The sequence below is a fragment of the Hyalella azteca genome, unplaced genomic scaffold (genome assembly GCF_000764305.2).
Source record: "Hyalella azteca isolate HAZT.00-mixed unplaced genomic scaffold, Hazt_2.0.2 contig4670, whole genome shotgun sequence".
Classification (NCBI taxonomy): domain Eukaryota; kingdom Metazoa; phylum Arthropoda; class Malacostraca; order Amphipoda; family Hyalellidae; genus Hyalella; species Hyalella azteca.
Window position 1 is genome coordinate 231,322 of NW_025934881.1, and position 18,551 is coordinate 249,872.

At 36.1% G+C, this 18,551-nt stretch overlaps 1 protein-coding gene across 1 annotated transcript in view; it reads right to left on the reverse strand.

Annotated features, from left to right (window-relative positions):
* LOC108677099 overlaps positions 1 to 17,783 on the reverse strand; it is a 25,498-nt gene extending 7,715 nt beyond the window's left edge. Inside the window, exons 1-3 of the mRNA XM_018165249.2 lie at positions 17,726 to 17,783; positions 16,237 to 16,361; positions 677 to 859 (exon numbers count right to left, since the gene is read on the reverse strand). Coding sequence (XP_018020738.2) covers positions 677 to 859; positions 16,237 to 16,361; positions 17,726 to 17,759 — 342 coding nt within the window. The 5' untranslated portion in view covers positions 17,760 to 17,783. The remainder of the gene's footprint in view (positions 1 to 676; positions 860 to 16,236; positions 16,362 to 17,725) is intronic.
* Positions 17,784 to 18,551: the final 768 nt, after the last annotated feature.

The window sequence follows — 18,551 nt, forward strand, 5'->3', positions numbered from 1 at the left end:
CTTCTATGTATTTGTGGTCCAGAGTTTGAAACACAAATTTTGACAAATATATCTAGCTTACCATAATAGTTACATCCATATTATGCTTTCACCTAATTGAAAGAATTGCAAAAATGTGATCAACTCTCCGTTCTGACGAATGGATTTCTTTTTTCACATACCTAGCAGCATAAATTTTTTCGGTATCGCCTACCTTCGAAAGAATATAGTCAGGAATCGTTAAAGCACTTTGTTTCGACAAACGACATTAATCCGTAATGTACTCATCAAATTCTCTCTGGTGTTTACGATACACACTGCCACAAATAAAGACGAAAAATATATCGTAAATATTCCATCACATTTCTTGATTTAGAATGGATGTCGTGAATGCCAATACTAGGCCAAGGCTACAAGGCTATTGAAATTGCGATTTCATTCAGGTTTCCATGTTCGAACAAAAACCTTTGTACCGGAGTTGCCCAATTTGATGTATCTGCACTTCGATAAGCCACGTTCAATATCTACCACTACAATGTACACACATATGACGTACAAAACAACATGGTGCCTCCGAAAACAACTTGGAGCCACTCAAAACAACATGGCGCCTCCTAAAACAACATGGCGCCTCCTACCCAACGTCTCGGTCTTAAATTCTTCCTCATCTTCTTGTGAACGAACACCAAGGACTCACGATCTCGCGGTTGAGGACCCCGGTGAGGACGAGAGCGCACTCTGTAACCTGGAAGAGGGCCAGAATGAGACCCACGATGCTCACGATCACCATCCCCCAGTGGATCATTGCGCCTACTGGAGCCCGAGGATCGTCGCAGGTGATGTCAGTGCTGATGGTGAAGTCACTGTCTTTGGGTTCAATCTGCAACAGATGACATGAGAGTCTGTAATGATGAGGTTGGCAAAATATAACAGGATTTTGAAAGTTATCAGTGAGTATTTCGAGTCATGGGTGGAACTTTACATTGGAATAAATTTTCTTTAGTATAGTGACCTAAAATAGAAAAATTTTGCATGGTGATTTTCCGTGCTCAGACATGATATACTGTATGTATATAATTGACGTACTTTTAGATTGGAATGCAGGACGTCATCAATTGGGAGACATTTTAGAAATCTATAAACATATATGAAATTCGAACGAATATATTCAAAGAAATCAAAAATGTCGAAGTGAATTTAGGCCATAGCAACATTAGGTACATTTTCAAAGCCTCATGCATGTCTGAAATTAGAATTTTCGTTAACAGAAAACTGTAGAGACAAGGTGCAATATCTGGCACGGCCTCCTCCAGTTTAGGTGCAAAGCTGCAGCTAAGTCTGCATCTGCCGAAGAGCATGCATGCATGATGATTTTTATATCACCGTGATGCGCATGTTGAGCGAGGAATGGGGCCTTCAAGATTACTCTACCAAATATTTACTCATTGTTCAATTTAAAATGATGAGTAAATTGAAGAAATGCACATAATGTATAATTTGACAGCGTTATAGCACTGATTCAAATCAGCAGTATCGAAAATTTCGAAATAGTTCGAAAGTATCGAAATAGTTCGAAAGTATCGAAATAGTTCGAAAGTATCGAAATAGTTCGAAAAATTTTGAAAGTTTATAGTAAATTTCAGATATAAAAGTGAAATTCATGTAATAAACAAGCCAGACACCAAATAAGACACCTAGACAAGCGCGCAATTAGAAGCAGGGATGCGAGCGGACAATCGAGCCGTCAGAGGCGGGAGTGAGCGCGGGACGTTAACCCTGCGGATGCACAAGTCACTGTAAACATCCAGCTAATAACCACTGGAATTACTAGAATCTCTCACACTGTTCAGGAATATACCATTAATTTTCATTATAAAATATCATTTTCTTTGATAATGAAATTTGGGATATTATTATTAGCAATGAAAGTAGTAAACAATGCTGGGTAAAAACAGGCAAATAAAGAGTATTTTTCACAGTAAAATGATCCACACGCATAACTCTGGTTTCCTGAATAAACTTTCGCTTCCCGGAGAAATGCGAGTCACAATTTTGTGTGGTGCCAGTCATGGCATTGGACGGAAAATAAGAGGATAATATGCACGAAAGTAGACATATTGCACAATCGTTCGTTATGCCCCTTTTGCAGACGAATGTCTCCATAAGTTCTTAAGTTTCTTAACAAACCAATCCTTTCACTTTGCGACAAAATGATGAACGTACGGAAACACAGGCATTTCATGAGTCCGTTTTTTTAGCGGGATACGAATTATCTTATGCAGCTGGTATCAAAAGTGTACAACGAAGCGTCTGCTCTTACAATATTCCTAATAATCTTTATGTTTATGGTTCGTATGGACTTTACCAACGAGGTTAATGCAATCATAAGAACTTTATCCTTATTAACTATTATAATGACAGGCAAATAAAAATGTTTTAATGATAATGAGGATGTACGATGACATGAAAGAAAACTTAAAACGATGCACGCAAGTGAGGTCACTCGCTAAAAACTTATTGAATTTTTGCAGGTACCTTGAAATCTCAGCCTAAGTGTCACGGATCACAAGAACTCGTGGCTCCTATTGTGTTGAATTAATTCTGTTTAAAGTACAACAAATTTTCATCAATATTATTCGCTTTAGAGATTCTTTTGTTCGTACTCTAAAAATTCATAACACCAAAATCGGGTCAAATTAGGTTTATAACCCAGAAGTGAAATTTCATTCTAGTGAACCCAAGTCGATGAGGTACACCGTGGTAGAAAAGTTTCTCGCAGCTCCTCAACAAGCTAACTCGGTGAAGCATCAATCCGCGTCAAGCGTTCATGAGGTGAATAACACGAGGGTTCGGTAGTATCGCTACTTGTTTGCGTAAGATAAAAAGGCTGCCCCTGATCAGAGAGAAAGCTGTTAACGGATTCGTTAAGACGGAGGAACGTTAAGTAGTCTACCACTTGATGAACGATGAACAGCCGTTAATTAAGCTTGTTCTTTGCTCCGTATACGGAAAGCAAGATTCAGGCAAGGTGCTAGAAATTATGCTAGTTTCTCCAAAATGATTGAAGAACAATGCACAGAGTCCAATAAATACAAAGTACACTCGAATGAAAAAACGTGAAGAATTGTGATGGCGTTCACAAAATTAAATATAGAACGGACCGAATTAAATAATACGGAATGGCATAATCAGGATATAGGGTAATAACTTAATAAGGTAATAACTCAATATATACTGTATTAGGTACTAACTCAATACTTCTTCAATTTATGGAGGCTATGCTAATTTTTTTAGCAACTCGTAAATAAACATCATCACATTTTTTCCATGTCGAGATATTGGGTATGCCGAGTATATGCCCGATCTGTTCACTGCCACGCTTATACGACAGTTGCAAGCGAAGGTTTACAAGAGTTTACTAACGTTTACAAGCGTTTACAAGGGTTATTAAGCGTTTACCAGCGTTCACAAGTGTTTACAAGCGTTTACATGGGTGTAAAAGGGTTTACAAGCGTTCACTAGCTTTCAGTTACCAGCTTTCAACAATTCAGTTGCAAGCTAACATATGGAGATTGAGGCAATCGTAGTTTCTACCTTCCTGCTCTCATCCAATATTAGCAGTTCCTATTTTCGTTTATATTCTGGAATGATTGTATGTGCATAGTACTCGGTTTGCCAATCGATCGATTATTTTGCCAATTTACCTCTAACTAAAGTTACACATATCATTTTCCGATGACATGACACTTTTTCCGATTCTGTCTACATGTTGGTCATGAAAATGTTTCTGTAGTTGTGTTGTTTCCCTCCAGATTGATGTGTTACTTTTGAATGAAGCCCTCTATAAGGGTCCTCAGGATGTTTTCACTATTCTGAATTCTCTTTTCACTATTCTGAACTCTTTTTTCACTATTCGGATTTCTCATGTGAAATCATGATTTTGTATGATTTTCTCTTTTCGGTCGGGCCATCAGCATTACATCACCGCGTAAATATCGACCACTTTGGACATGCGGTTGAAAATTTTAATAGCATGATTTTGGTTGTGCATGTGAGCAAGAGTGAATAATTCTTCTATATATGTACGTACTTTGTATGAACATGTATATCCATGAATGCTGACATATCAGGGTAGAGTAGGAGTTGGTGCAATTATGGTTGAATAAATATAATTTAAAGCATATAAATATAATTAGTAAATGCAAAAAGAGGATACTTGTAAATATTTTTAGCAAACCTTTTGTAAGCATAGTTTTTAATTGTCTATTTTTTATGGGCTCCAATGGTTTACTTGTTCATCAGACCTTTAGAGTGTAAAAGCTAGTCAACGACGTATCAAATAGTTTCATGCTAACTCAGTTGTTCGTATCCCGCGTCAAAACTGCCCATAATATTTCGGTGCGTTAATTTATGCCTTTTTATTACTTGTTTATAGTTTTGATGATCACTTGTTATATTTGAATATTATAAGCATACATTGAACTTTATAGGGTTAATATATTTATGTTTGTTCTTACAGATACAATTTTTCATTCAATAAAAGGAAATTTGTTGTTGAAACTGTGGTTATACTAAAACCTGAACACGGACTTACGTCAACATAAACTCAAAAACGGAAAGCGTTTTACAATACTAATCTAAAAATTATAAAAAATTCTCTTATTAAACAGCCTAGGCAGGGACACAATCATCGTTTCTCCGGAGGCTGTTACGGGCATGCAGCTAAGCACCGATGGGATTATAGTTCTGGGCGAAAAGATAAATTCCATCATTTTGTTTGCTCTTCGACAATGACAACAATAAATAACCGGGCTGGACAGTAATTCATTCATTGTATTTATGCCGATTTCGAGATCTTATGTATTTTGCTATGGTTCTAATACAGAATAATACAATATCTGCTCAAAATAGGCAACACTCAGAACTGTGTATTATAAAAAAAAAGATAAATCTCACGGAAGAATAATGAGAAAGTGTTGAACCGCAGCCTTGATACTGCTGTTCTCTACGTCACTTAATTCATCAGACGCATGCGCAGCAGACGCATCTCATCATCCGTGGATGAGAGCGTCGAAGGATTCATTTACGACGCTTCTATATCAGGTTTATATTAATATTATATCAGGTATATATTAATATAACAATGATTGTGGTTTGTGAGTTGTGGTCCACTGTTAATGTTGGCTCATCACAAAGTCTTTTCCCAATATGCAGAGATGCTTATGTAATTCAATTATGTACATAACCACAATGTAAAGAATGAAACTTCGAGTATATATAAAAAATAAATGCCTATAATACACAATAAATGATCATAAATCATCTTATTCATTGTTATCTCAGCGTTATCTATTTCAGATAACCTGATTGAAAATATGGTTGTACTCTAAAATTTATTCTGCAAAAGTCCATGCATGCATCCACTTTTAAATCAACTTCCAATTTTGTCAACTAAATTTTTAGAAAAATATATGGCAGCGCATCGAAAAGCTAATCGTTGCACATAGAGATAATATTTCACCTTTGATAAATTGCCGCGGGAGAATATGAAAATAAACGCGTTTAAAAACAGACTTGCCAGTACTGCAACTTTACAACTTTAGACGTCTCGAACAAATTTACGGCTGGACTCGCGGCCGGTCTCACGGTCAATCATAATTCGGTCAATCACGGTCAAAATTCATAATTTTATGGTTAAACGTCAGTTTTAAATAGATCGAGTCATAAATAAGTTTTTAGGCCTGGAAGATATTCAAGAACGTTAAAAGAATCGGCGACAGGCCCGATTTGGCCAAATATTAACTGTCGAGACTTTTATTTAAATTATTTATTCTCACAGGCGCGCGAGCTGCGGTCACGTCACGTGGTCATGATTCTTTCGTCGAGCTCTGTCATTTGATACGTCCTCAACACATCACTGATATCGTCCCTATAAATTCCAGCAATACTTTTCTCACTTTCGTTCTAACTTTATTTAGTAGTACTTCAGTAGTACTTTCAGTAAACTTTATTTAAATTCACAATGAAAATTATGAAGAAAAAATTATCGCATAAGCAAATGAAGTCGTGACAGTTGCCCAAACAATGCAAAGAATTTGGTCGATGATTTTGTTACTAATCTAAATTTGATAAAAGGATCTTGGATGGGGAACGAATGAGTATTACTATAGCAAACGAACGTACAATAGTGTTGGATCATTAAATTTGTGTATGACAAAGCAAAAGCCGAAGTTAACTAGCTCACTGACATGTTACTACATGCGTATTGTCAATGCCGGCATAGTAAAGCCTAGCAACGGGTAGGGCAAAAAATAATCCAAATTCCTTACAGCCAACCATAACAAGTTACCGGCAAATCTCACAGATTTGGTTGCCAAGATATATCAGGGTATGGGATAAGGAAATTTCAGTCGTTCTTTAACTTTTAAGTGTGTTAATGTTTTGCAGTGTTTACTTGCATAGCTGTGTCTCATCTGAGAACCATCAAGGCCATCACTACTGCATACCAACCTATAGTGAATGCCACGCGGGCTCGAAAGAAGAGAAGCAGATATTTTTCGTCTTTTTGGTATATTTTGAATTCAACAATGTTCCTTCAAACACAGATGTTGTTAAACACATACCTAACATATTGCAACGCACATTAAAATTGTCACAGTGTAACTATGATAGACAATTTTGATAAAAACTTTTTCTGTCACATGTACGATCTACAAGCGAGGTGCATATAATAGGTGCCTGCAACGCCCGGGCTGGTTAGTGTTAAATGTATACACAGAAATTTTCCGGGTGGTCAGGGTAGTTGTAGGGATTGAAGATCCAGAAATAAGACAGAAATTGGGTGGCAGCAGAGACTCAGCTGACAGGAATTGGGTGGCAGCAGAGACTCAGCTGACAGAAATTGGGTGGCAGCAGAGACTCAGCCAAGTCCCATGGCAATGATGGAGCTCTGCACGCTGTCTGCACTGGAGGAACAACGTCTCTGCACGTCGCGGACGCTGCCCTGCACAGCACACAGGACGACGTTGTAGTGCATTGCTATTCACATTTATTTAGTATAGGAAACAATAGTCGTGTTACTCAAATGAAGATAATATAAACACGATAACGAATGAAGTGGGAAGAAATAAACGCAGGTTATATGCAGTTAATTTAGAGTTACCAAAATATATCCAGCGTCGTTGCCTGGATAAATGAAGATATGAAAAGGGTATGCATGTAACGGATAGATGCTGAGGACTCAGAAACTGCAGCGTAAATGAAAACATGAAAGTAGGTATATTAGTAAATAAATAGAACAGAAACCCACACAAAGTCAAGAAGTGCATCGCTATTCGGATAATGTCGCGCAAATTTTTCTGCGTGCACGCGTAGATAAAGATTTGCGACCAGCGCCCGGTTCACATTTGCATGCGTCCCTTGGTGAACATAATTGTGATATGATCAAGATTTACTGAAAATGTGAGGCATTCTTCAGTCAGATTTCGTTACTTTATAATTGACTGTATAACTTTATATGACTTACACTAGAGAACTGATGATCAAGTTCGCTCATTACCACCGAGATTATAGTTATCCCGATAAGTTATCAGAAGCAATAAGAATTCTAAAAACTTTTGTGGTAAAATCACTTCGGAAGGTGAGAAGCAAAAAAATTTTGAATAAGTATGATAAATATTACAAACTTCACTACACAGATTGAGAGCTAAAAAAATTAAAATCCTTTATTGATACAATTTCACGGCATGCAGGCAGACGCTTATTATACCCACTATAAACATGCCAACGTACGCGAGTGAGCCCCAGAGGCCGAGTTACAGCAAAACTGCAGCGAGGCTCTATAGGCCAGATCTTTCTTTAGCTTCATAAGAGATTAACTGTAAATAGCCGATAAATATCGCCATGGAATATTTAGCCTTTGGACGAGAGCTGAATCGCAATGGCGACTGCAACATTGGGGTTACCTAAAGCCTGTTACGTCTGCTGGGTCACAGTAGAATGAATTGAGGATATATATTCAAATTTATATATTCAAATGTGGCAATGTATTCAAATGTAAATATTGCAGGAACCAGGACAGTAACCTAAAACCGTTTTGTTATAAGTTAAAAAATGTGTGATGTGATTTTTTACAACATTATTCGTAATGAGTAAATGTATTATTATTTACAAGGCAACGAGTTCACTCACTGTGTTCACTTAAACTAGAGCATAAGTTGAATTAATGTTTTGAACTAGTCTCGGAATGTAAATTTCGAATTTCTCTCAAGGCTAGCTTTAATTATTTTGTATTGAAAATTTGCCAGCAAGCTGATCCTTGTGTGCATAGAAGTAAAGTATTTAGGAAGATGCATCCCGAGTACTGATTTCTTCGAAATTTTTGCCAAGAGTTACTGCAGTTTTAGCGAAGAATAAAATAAAGTCAACTTAAAACAACGAATTTGATTTCGACATATTTATAAAAATATTCACTGTGCGGAACGTAAATAAAAATATTCACTGAAAGAACGGAAATAAATATATAGACAAATATAGTCTCATGGACAAATAAAAATTGGAAACGTGTGGTAGTAATTGGGATAGAAATTATTATTATTTAATTATCAAAGTATTAATGCAATATAAATAGGTCAAAATATTTATTGCATAATTTTTTGTTCGAAATTTCAATTTGTCAGTTTAGTCTAATGTTTGGTGAAAGTTGTGTTTGCAGATGAGGTGATGGGATTATTGTGCCGGGGTAAGCCAACTAAAATTGTTAACCTGCACATTATTCTGCCGTATCTTATGTGCTGCGTTATGTCTTGAATATGTAAATATAATTGTGAAAAAATTTGAGAGTAAAAAAATTATCTGAGTACTTATATAGGTTATATATTTATGAACACCTTTTACTATTTAGCTTAGTATTAGTTATTTATCTATTTTACTGTAATTTGCTTAATTCTTTAGGGTAAGCCTCAAATCAAGCGTTAGCCACGTTATCTCATCACATGAGCTGATTCGCAAAGCACACCAAGATGAAGGCCGTGAACTTGAAGTATTAATGTTTATTAATGTGTTCTTTATCATACTTTGCAGCACGTTGATCACAATGGTCAAGAAAGAAATTGTGACAGAGACAAAAGTAGCTGAAATATATCATTCATTCGAGGGTACCGAACACGATTCTGGCATCGGTAATGGTCATTATAAAAGCTCGAGAGGTCATAACGCTTGAGGTCATTTCGGTCTATTTAATGTTTTTTTTTTCAGCGTACGTATTAAAGTCTCCTGTAAGCAGGTTCTTCGTTTCATGATTTTCAAGACATTTACCTGTTTTGATTTTTGTATGAGACCATATTATGATATACAGTGACCTTATTCCATTAATTTTAATCTGTAATCAAGCTGCGTTGCTTCCTCGGGTTCGTTTCCTACTCGTGTGAGGTACTCTCCTTGAAACACTCCTATCAACCATTAACAGTTTATTTAAACAAGACTAAATGGAATGGTTAATACATTGATAGAATAGAACGTAATAAATGGAACACCAATATATACACGTGGCATCATAGAAGCCAAATACTATGGTAACGGCTTGATCGTCCCAATAAGATATCAGGACTCCTCCTTGATCCGAGTTCTCTAAACTCGACACCCAAAAAGACGAGTTCTTCAAACTCTACAACCCCGAAAAGTTCTTCAAACACGATCTACAATCAGGTCAACGATCCGCAGTCCTGAATTGCACACTGACTCCTGCCAGGGACTATACTTTCAAAAAAAGTTAAGAGATCGTAAGTTCATCAGCAAATCATTGACGGCCTTTCGAGCAAAATTCACCAATCATAGACAAGAAAATAGAGCGTAAGTACATACGTTCACTTAGCGAGTTTTGAAAGTATGGCCCCAGGGCTCCGCAACCCTTCACGTGAATTTAATTATATTGCAAGACTAACAAGTTTGTTCGGCAAATACGCAATGCCAATCACAGCTGATAAATCAATTCATAATTTATGCGAAATTATAACCAATCGTTTGATTCGACACTAGAATAAATGATGCGTAATTGACCGATAAAGGCAATGCTTGTCAGCGATGTTAAATTCACTAAGGTGCGCTACAGCAATTAAGTTGACAGTGCGGTTACAATAGGTTGCTAACTGTATTACTATACAGGCTTCCAACTGATAAGTCGAGGTAGGTTCCTACTGTTGCTGCCTCCCATCCAGTGCCTTCTAGAACTTAATTTACACCCTTACACAATCTAACGTGTCAAGAAAGTGTGCTGATGATCCAGATTCATTTTCTCATTTCTGTGACAAATTGATATTGGTTTCGCAGAAACGTTCAATCGCACCAGTTATAGAGAAGCTAATCATTTTTTACTTTGATTGTAAGTAGAGAGATCAAGAACAACCCTGAGTTATTCACATTTGTTGTATTTTTTTTTTTTAAATTCAGGGTTTTCCGACCGTAAGCCTAGACGCGACTGAAAAATAAGCCCTGCCATTTGCGGTACCCATGATTTGGAGGAGAGCAACTGGTTATGATATCAATAGTTATTTATGAAAGAAAAGAAAACTATCAGTGCACTATCCAAATATTAAAATATGGCTGGTTTGAGGGATGGGCAAAAGTATGCTAAAGATTAAGTAAGCTAATTAAGAATGGAGACTGTTAATAGACTCGGCTAAGAAAAGTTTCAAAGCGGGCAAATATTAATAATGTGGCCGGTTAGAGAGATGGGCAAAAGTATGCCAAAAAGTAAGCATGCTAATTAAGAATGGAGACTGTTAATAGCCTCGGCAAAGCGAAGTCTCAAAGCTGTACTCCTACGCGAAGGAAACACTCATCATCGTCAATTTGGGTTGCACGCACTAATTAAGATCAAATGTTGCTGATACTAACTACTGTTATGCTAAGTACTGCTCAATGATACTATGTACTGTTGTACTAAGTTAAAGTACTGTTCGATGATAATAAGTACTGTGGCTTTCTATGTGAGTGCGATTGTCAATAGAGGGTGGATCATTGCATCAACTGTGAGTGGCATAAGAAACAATCCTCAGAACTCGGTGTCAAGAATAAGATTCGTGAAATACTAGTTAAGCGCAGTGAAATTATCCTGCCACATATATACATAAAACTTGACCTGATGAAAATTTTTGATAACTCACTCGATCGAATGCAGCATACAAATATTCTATTACCAAATTCCTTAATTTAGTAATACAATAAAATAATAAGACTTTGAAAATCAAGGCTGGTGTATTTGTAGGTAATAAATATCGGAACTCATAGAGGATACTTAGTTTGACAACCTCGGTTGGATGAACATGTTGGAAGAACAAATGGCAAAGAGGTATAAATTGAAATTGAACTCCTCAGTGACAGCAGACTACTGTTGGACAGTTAACAGAGAATGGCCAGAAGCTGTGAACAATCAAGCATATAAATGCCCTAGAGTTTCCAATGCAAAATGACCAATAACTATTGCTTTTAATCTCTATATAATAAATCCATAAGCATAAAAAGTGTATAACTACATTGCATAAAAGCTAGAGCTAACACAGCAATTTTAATTTGAATTAGAATTCAGCGTGAAAAAGTGAACTAGATAAAATAATTTCAGTTCTGCCACAGAAAAAAAATTGTTGCCTGCGTTATTTAATTCTTTTATTTGAAAGGGTGGTTTAATGAAGTGCTTCAATTATTATTTATCAACAACCCGAACCTATTCGGTCATTTAGGCTAGTTGGGATTTCTGTGAGACCCAACAAGTTCACAACTTCACAGGACAATACCGCAGTCGAACATAAACGTTTTCAAAAGCACGGCGAAGAGAATAAAGTTCTACAATAAGTTGATGCTCGTTTACACGAAAGAAATCTCCACTCCATTGTAAATGAAAACAGCGTCAATAGAACTGACCTCTCACAACATGCGAGCCGTAAGCTGTTGCCGCACTGACCTAGACCAAGTCTGACCAACAAACTACTGCAGGATTACTCCACAAATATTAAAAAAACACGAATGATGTTTAGGGCTTTCAGAAGATGTGTGCCTTGCAGAAATTATGAATAGATATTCGAGGCAACCGGCCTCTGGAGCCGTAAATGCAAGAGATGGAAATTGCGTTCGAAAGCGACAATAAATATCAACGAACTGCAAATGAAAGAGATTGAGGTTGCGTTTAAAGTAGATAACAAATATCAAAGAACTGCAAATGCATGCAAGAGATTGAGGTTGCGCGCAAAAGAGATAAAGATAATAAATATCAAGGAGCTGCAAATGAAAGAGATTGAGGTTGCGTTTAAAGGTGGTAATAAATATCAAAGAGCTGTAAATGAAAGAGATTGAGATTGCGTTTAAAGGAGATAATAAATATCAAAGAACTGCCAATGCAAGAGATTAAGGTCGCGTTTAAAAGGAGACAATAAATATCGAAGAACTGCAAATGCAAGAGATTAAGGTCGCGTTTAAAGGAGACAACAAATATCAAAGTACTAAATTCGTGAGATCAGTGGACACTCCAGAGCTCCAAAGCCGGACTGTATATGGGGCTGCCGCCAAAAAAATCAACGTGAAGTAGGTTACCTTAATTAGAAAAAAACAACTATTATAGTTTTGTTATGATTTGTTACCAGAAATTACGTTCAGATTAATCATCATTTTGTTGTTTATAAATTTTACTTTCGAGAATTTTTTTGGTAGAAAATTAGTCCAACACATATTCGACCACGCAGCTACAACAAAAGCTTCAAGAAACATGAACATGCGTTTATCTTACCTAAATATAATCCACTACCTCAGCCTGCGACCGAGCCTCATGTTCCGAAAAATAGTTACCTGTAACAGAAAAAAACACAGCGGCGTAGCGTGTCTGCAACACATACGAAAATAACAATTACTACGCAGCATTTTTACATCTTTCTTCAGCGAAACGAGGTGCTTTCTGTCTACGTAATTTTATTTTAAATCAGGGTTGGACATAACCACTCTCTAAAATATATATCATATGCATGAGCTTTAACATCATATTTAATGCAGTGATATCATAATAGCACAAGAATCAACGCTAATTTATGTAAAATAATTCGTAAAAAATTCGACGGATGAACGGTACAAAGCCAAACTAATGGGCGTCAGGTAACAAGTGGAACGACGCTGAGGCGGTGTACGTGCGACCTGGGCATTAAATTCACAATGAAAATTATGAAGAAAAAATTTATATAAATAAAATAAGATAATCTTTTCGCATAAGCAAATGAAGTCGTGACAGTTGCCCAATTAAACAATGCAAAGAATTCGGTTGATGATTTTGTTACTAATTCAAAGTTCATAAAAGATCTTGAATGGATGGGTACAAATGAGTATAACAGAGTATTACTATGGCACACGAACATACAATAGTGTTGGGTCATTGTATATTTGTGTATGACAATACAAAAGCCGTAGTTAACTACTAACTAGTAGCTCACTAGCAAGTGACTACATATATAGTGTCAATGCCTAGGGCAAAAAATGTTCCAAATTCCTTACAGCCAAGTATAAAAAGTTAGCGATAAATCTCACAGATTTGGTTACCAAGATATACCAAGGTATGGGATCAGGAATATTTTAGTCGTTCTTTTATTTTTAACTTCATTAACTTTTAGCAGCGTTTACTTGCATAGCTGCGTCTCATCAGAGAACCATATAACGGCCATCACAACTGCTTACCAACCTATTGTGATTGCCATGCGGTCTCGAACGAAGAGAAGCAGATGTTTTTCGTCTTCTTAAAAATGAGCGAGTGTTCCAGGTTAAGATAGATATTGAACGCGTGCTCCAGTTTGAACAAGCATTCAAGCGTTAATGAGACGTTGAGTAAACGGTTCAGCTTTATTAATATATTTTGAAGTCAACAATATTATTTTAACTACATATGTTGTTAAATACATAGCTATTCCAACGCACATTAAAATTGTCACAACTGTAAATATGATAGACAATTTTAATACATACTTTTTCCTATAAATCATCAGTCTGCTTATATCGCAAGTTCATAAGGAATTTAAAAGCAAAGAAAACGCCAAGAAAATTCACCATATCGATATTGAAAACGTTTGAATTTTGACTTATAAAATGAATTATTCATTTTTAGGTTATTCGAACTGATGATGGAGCTGGACTCCGAAACGTTTTCAATATCGATATGGTGAATTTTCTTGGCGTTTTCTTTGCTTTTAAATACTTTTTTCTGTCACATATATGGTCTACAAGCGAGGTGCAGGTGCCTGCAGCACAAGACGTGGTTAGTGTTTAATGTTTGGACAGAAAATTTGCGGGCATTCAGGGTAGTTGTATGGATTGAATACCCAGAAATATCTTGCTAGGTGAGCAATATTATTATTTAAACTTTGTTCTTTTATTTTAGTTCGTGAGTTATCGTTCCTAGTATGCACGTATGCACAGTTGGATGTATTTATTTTAAACAGTCGAGTTAATTTGAGAAAAACGGCTATCAGTTCAGTTTAATTTTCAACGGTTCAGTTTAATTTAACTTTCGGTAATTAACAATAAAATATACTTTATTTAAAAGGAATTGAAATTCTATATTTTGTTCAAAGTAAGCGAGAAAATGGTCATCAACCAGGCAATTAAACCATCTACGTCGTTCAAGTGATTCAACAATTAAGGTCAATCCCGATAACGGAAGAAAATAAGTCAAACTTTCAGGCGTTATGAAACAATTTCACAGCAAAGTCGCGACCAGCTTACTGGAAAATCAAAAGCAGCAAAAAAAGTCCTATATGTCCCAGTCGTGTTTGTAACTAATATTGTCAGCTCTCTCAGGTACAATTATATCCTATGATTCATCAAGTTCTATGAAACCCCTTGATATGTCTGTTTTCACGCAAGTTGATATAATGGTATTATTATTTAATAATAATAATAATATAATAATAATAATAATAATAATGCGGATTAATTACTCTCCACACCAAGCTTCGAAGATTCACTTCTAAGTTATTCGTACTTGAAGACGTAAACAGCTGTCGGCAAAACAAATATTAGCTTTGACGATGAAGTGAGCCAAAGCCTCCAGCACGTCGTTGACATAAAATATTGAAACTGCTTGAATCCTGTTACCTCACCCGTCATTTTTTTTCCGCAACGACCCACTGGCGAAGTCAGGAGCGTTTTTCGTTCACACCTCAATTTCTATCTACATCATCAACGTTAACTCAGGTCTGCCGCTATAATTTCTGATTTGTTTGGTTTTTATTCAGATGATAAGCTTACATTTATTGTAACTTGAAAATCTTATTTCTCAGTAACGGTAGCAAAAGCACAACCGTTATCTATTTTTCGTGTTGAATTTCTCATTCTGGCCCCTAGCGCTACATTTATGCCCCTAACTTTAGGAGGTTGGTAGGAACGAGGCTGTAATGGGCAAGGTTATGGGCGTAGATGTTAGTCAGGCCTCGGAGGCTTTGTGTTAAGATGTACAATTTGGGGTAGAGTGAAAAACCTAGAAATTCTTCTTTAGATTTGTTGACGAATTAAATCTGAAGCCGCGTTCTCTTCTAATTCTCTATTTCAACGATTTTGTAGCAGGATACTTAGAATTGCGTTTATAACCTTCATTATTTTTGACCTGGGTATAAGTTTCCTAATCTTCCCTTTGCTTAGAATTTATGGCTCAAATCTTTTGTATCGTAGGACATAATATTTCTCTTTTCGTGAAGGTTAATTTTTTTTAATTGTTAATGTCAGTGGGTGCGGACGCTTACTTTGGATATTTTGGTCGCAAAAAACTAGAATTTCAATTATGTTAATAAAATATTTTGATATGCTGAAAAATTTCGTCTTCTTGATACAACTAACCGGAATAGTTACTCCTAATAAGACACCGCGAAGTACAATTTAGAAAATACTACATGAACGACCTAAGAATTTCATTAAATCGATGTTCTAACTATCCAGAACAGTAATTAATCCTAAATTTAAGTCCATTTTGTTCATCAAACTTTATTCGCGACAGCATTCGTTTTCAATACACTCTGTTCATTGTGAAGGGTGATACGAAAAATTATGAAACTACGGGGTGATGAGCCCAACAAAGTTAAGAAACATTAGCTTAGTTGCAATATATTTTTGATGAAGTAACTATCTACATCTGACAATGCTATATCTTTTTGATAAAAATCTATATCTGCTGGTGCAATGTCTTTTTGATGATTTGAATTTCACAATAAAAGCACTTCGATGTATCCAGCAACTCACGGGCAAGGGACAGCAGAGCCAGGGCACCAACTGACAGTTGAGGGGGAGTAGCGACAGCACCACCACCCACTTGATTGACTCTCCGATGTCACGTTCGCAGGGGATGTTGATGAAGGGTATGTAGCCTGCAAAGAGCATAGCAATAGTAGGTAACTTCTCACAAACTATAAGTAATCAAAGGTAGGTAACTCCTCACGAACTATAAGTAATCAAAGGTAGGTAACTCTTCAAAAACTATAATTAATTAAAGGTAGGTAACTCCTCACAAACTATAAGTAATCAATGGTAGGTAATTCCTCAAGAACTATAAGTAATCAAAGGTAGGTAACTTCTCAAAAACTATAATTAATTAATAAATGGTTGTTAACTCCTCACAAACTATAAATAATCCAAGGTAGGTAACTTCTCACAAACTATAAGTAATCAATGGTAGGTAATTCCTCAAGAACTATAAGTAATTAAAGGTAGGTAACTCCTCACGAACTATAAGTAATCCAAGGTAGGTAACTTCTCAAAAACTATAAGTAATCAACAGTAGGTAACTCCTCAAAATCTTTAAGTAATCAAAGGTTGGCAACTTCTCACAAACTATAAGTAATCAACAGTAGGTAACTCCGCAAAATCTTTAAGTAATCAAAGGTTGGTAACTTCTCACAAACTGTAAGTAATCAATTGTGGTAAATACCGCCATACATACTGAAAATTAACTTGACTACAGTGATGGGTATCTCTCTGCAGACTGAACTAAACTTTGACATCAGCGGTTAGTCACTACTTGAAGCAGCGCAGCAAGTTGACCAGGTAACAGTAAAAGGTAGCTCCTTGCGAGTAACAACTGAATTGAACATCAGCGGTAGGTATCTATATTTACAAGCAGCAACCTAATCGTTGACCAGTGGTAGGTGACTTATTAAAATCGGCAATGAACCGACTCCTCAGAAGGAGACATCCATCCTCTAAAGATTTATTACATTAAAAACAAGATGTATAGGGCGTGCTTATTGCGGTACAAAAATTAAGTTAGTATGGAAAAACAGAACGTTTAGTAAATTATATAATTTTAGATATGATTATATAATTTAGTAAATAATATAAGTAATCAACAGTAGGTAACTCCTCAAAATCTTGGTATGGTAATTGGAAATTTAGTAAATTATATAATAATTTTAATTGCGAGGTCGTTAAAACTGGAGTCGTACTATCAATACCTGCTTAAGTGCAAGTGTGGCCCATGAACAACTGTACATTGTACAGGTTGCAGCGAATTTCTTGTCTACGTTATGTGGACTTGGCATGAAAAGCGGTCTTTGATTGGCAGTTTTTGATAGTACGGTTCCAGGAAGATTTCTAACCTCGTTCATTACCTAACGGCGCCAAATCAAGTGCTAAAATAATATCTCATAAAGAATAATTTTGGACGCAGTAAATCATATATCAAATATATCAAACGGTAGGCATAAGAACCATTTATAAATCAGTATTTTCTCACCTCCCAAAGGAGGAAGAATTATAGGCCTAGGCATGTCCTCTGTATCACTCTTGTTTCGAAGTTATCAACAATACCGAGCGTGTATATGAAGTAACAGAGTATCACTAGTACAGCATACGAAACTTCATATGATCAAAAATGAGTTGATGTAGCATGATTCCATTGACTTTTCAATTGTTCATTAGCTTCAGTAATGTATTTGTCAAAGACTACGCTGTGAAGTTTTTATGACAGCGGGTGAAGTCAAGGCGAAATTATCTTAATTAAATTTGCTGCACCGATTAGTAAAGCTTAAATCAGTTAAACTAAAGTCACTTTTCTCAGGAGATGGATACTGATTAAACGAGAGTTCTCTGCGTACATTCATTACGCGGTTAAATTTTTTCTTGCGTTTCAGTGCCATTTCAACAAAGCACGTTGTTACCGATTAATAAATAGTTGTTCATTTAGTTGACTTGTATTTTCCAGGCAATCATTTGCTGGTCAGGAATCGATTATCCTCCTTCAAGCTCACGCAAGATTTTCAAAAATGTTCTGTTACGGATCTTTGTGTGTATAATTTTCTGCGTCTTTCCCTATAAACGTCACCAAATTTCCTTCCGTTGAAGACAAAATTTCATTAAAATTGTAAGAGTCAGATAAGTTTCATCCTACATTCAAATAGGGAAATAGATTTTTCAAATAAAGATAGGTTTGAAAAATTCAAATGGACTTCCCAGTATGATCTGCACAATGGACTGTAATTAAGTGACGTATTGGCGACGAGACAGGTTTTTCCGCTTTTTGTTTTGAAATTAGCACTTTAGATCTGCCAGATCCAGAATCA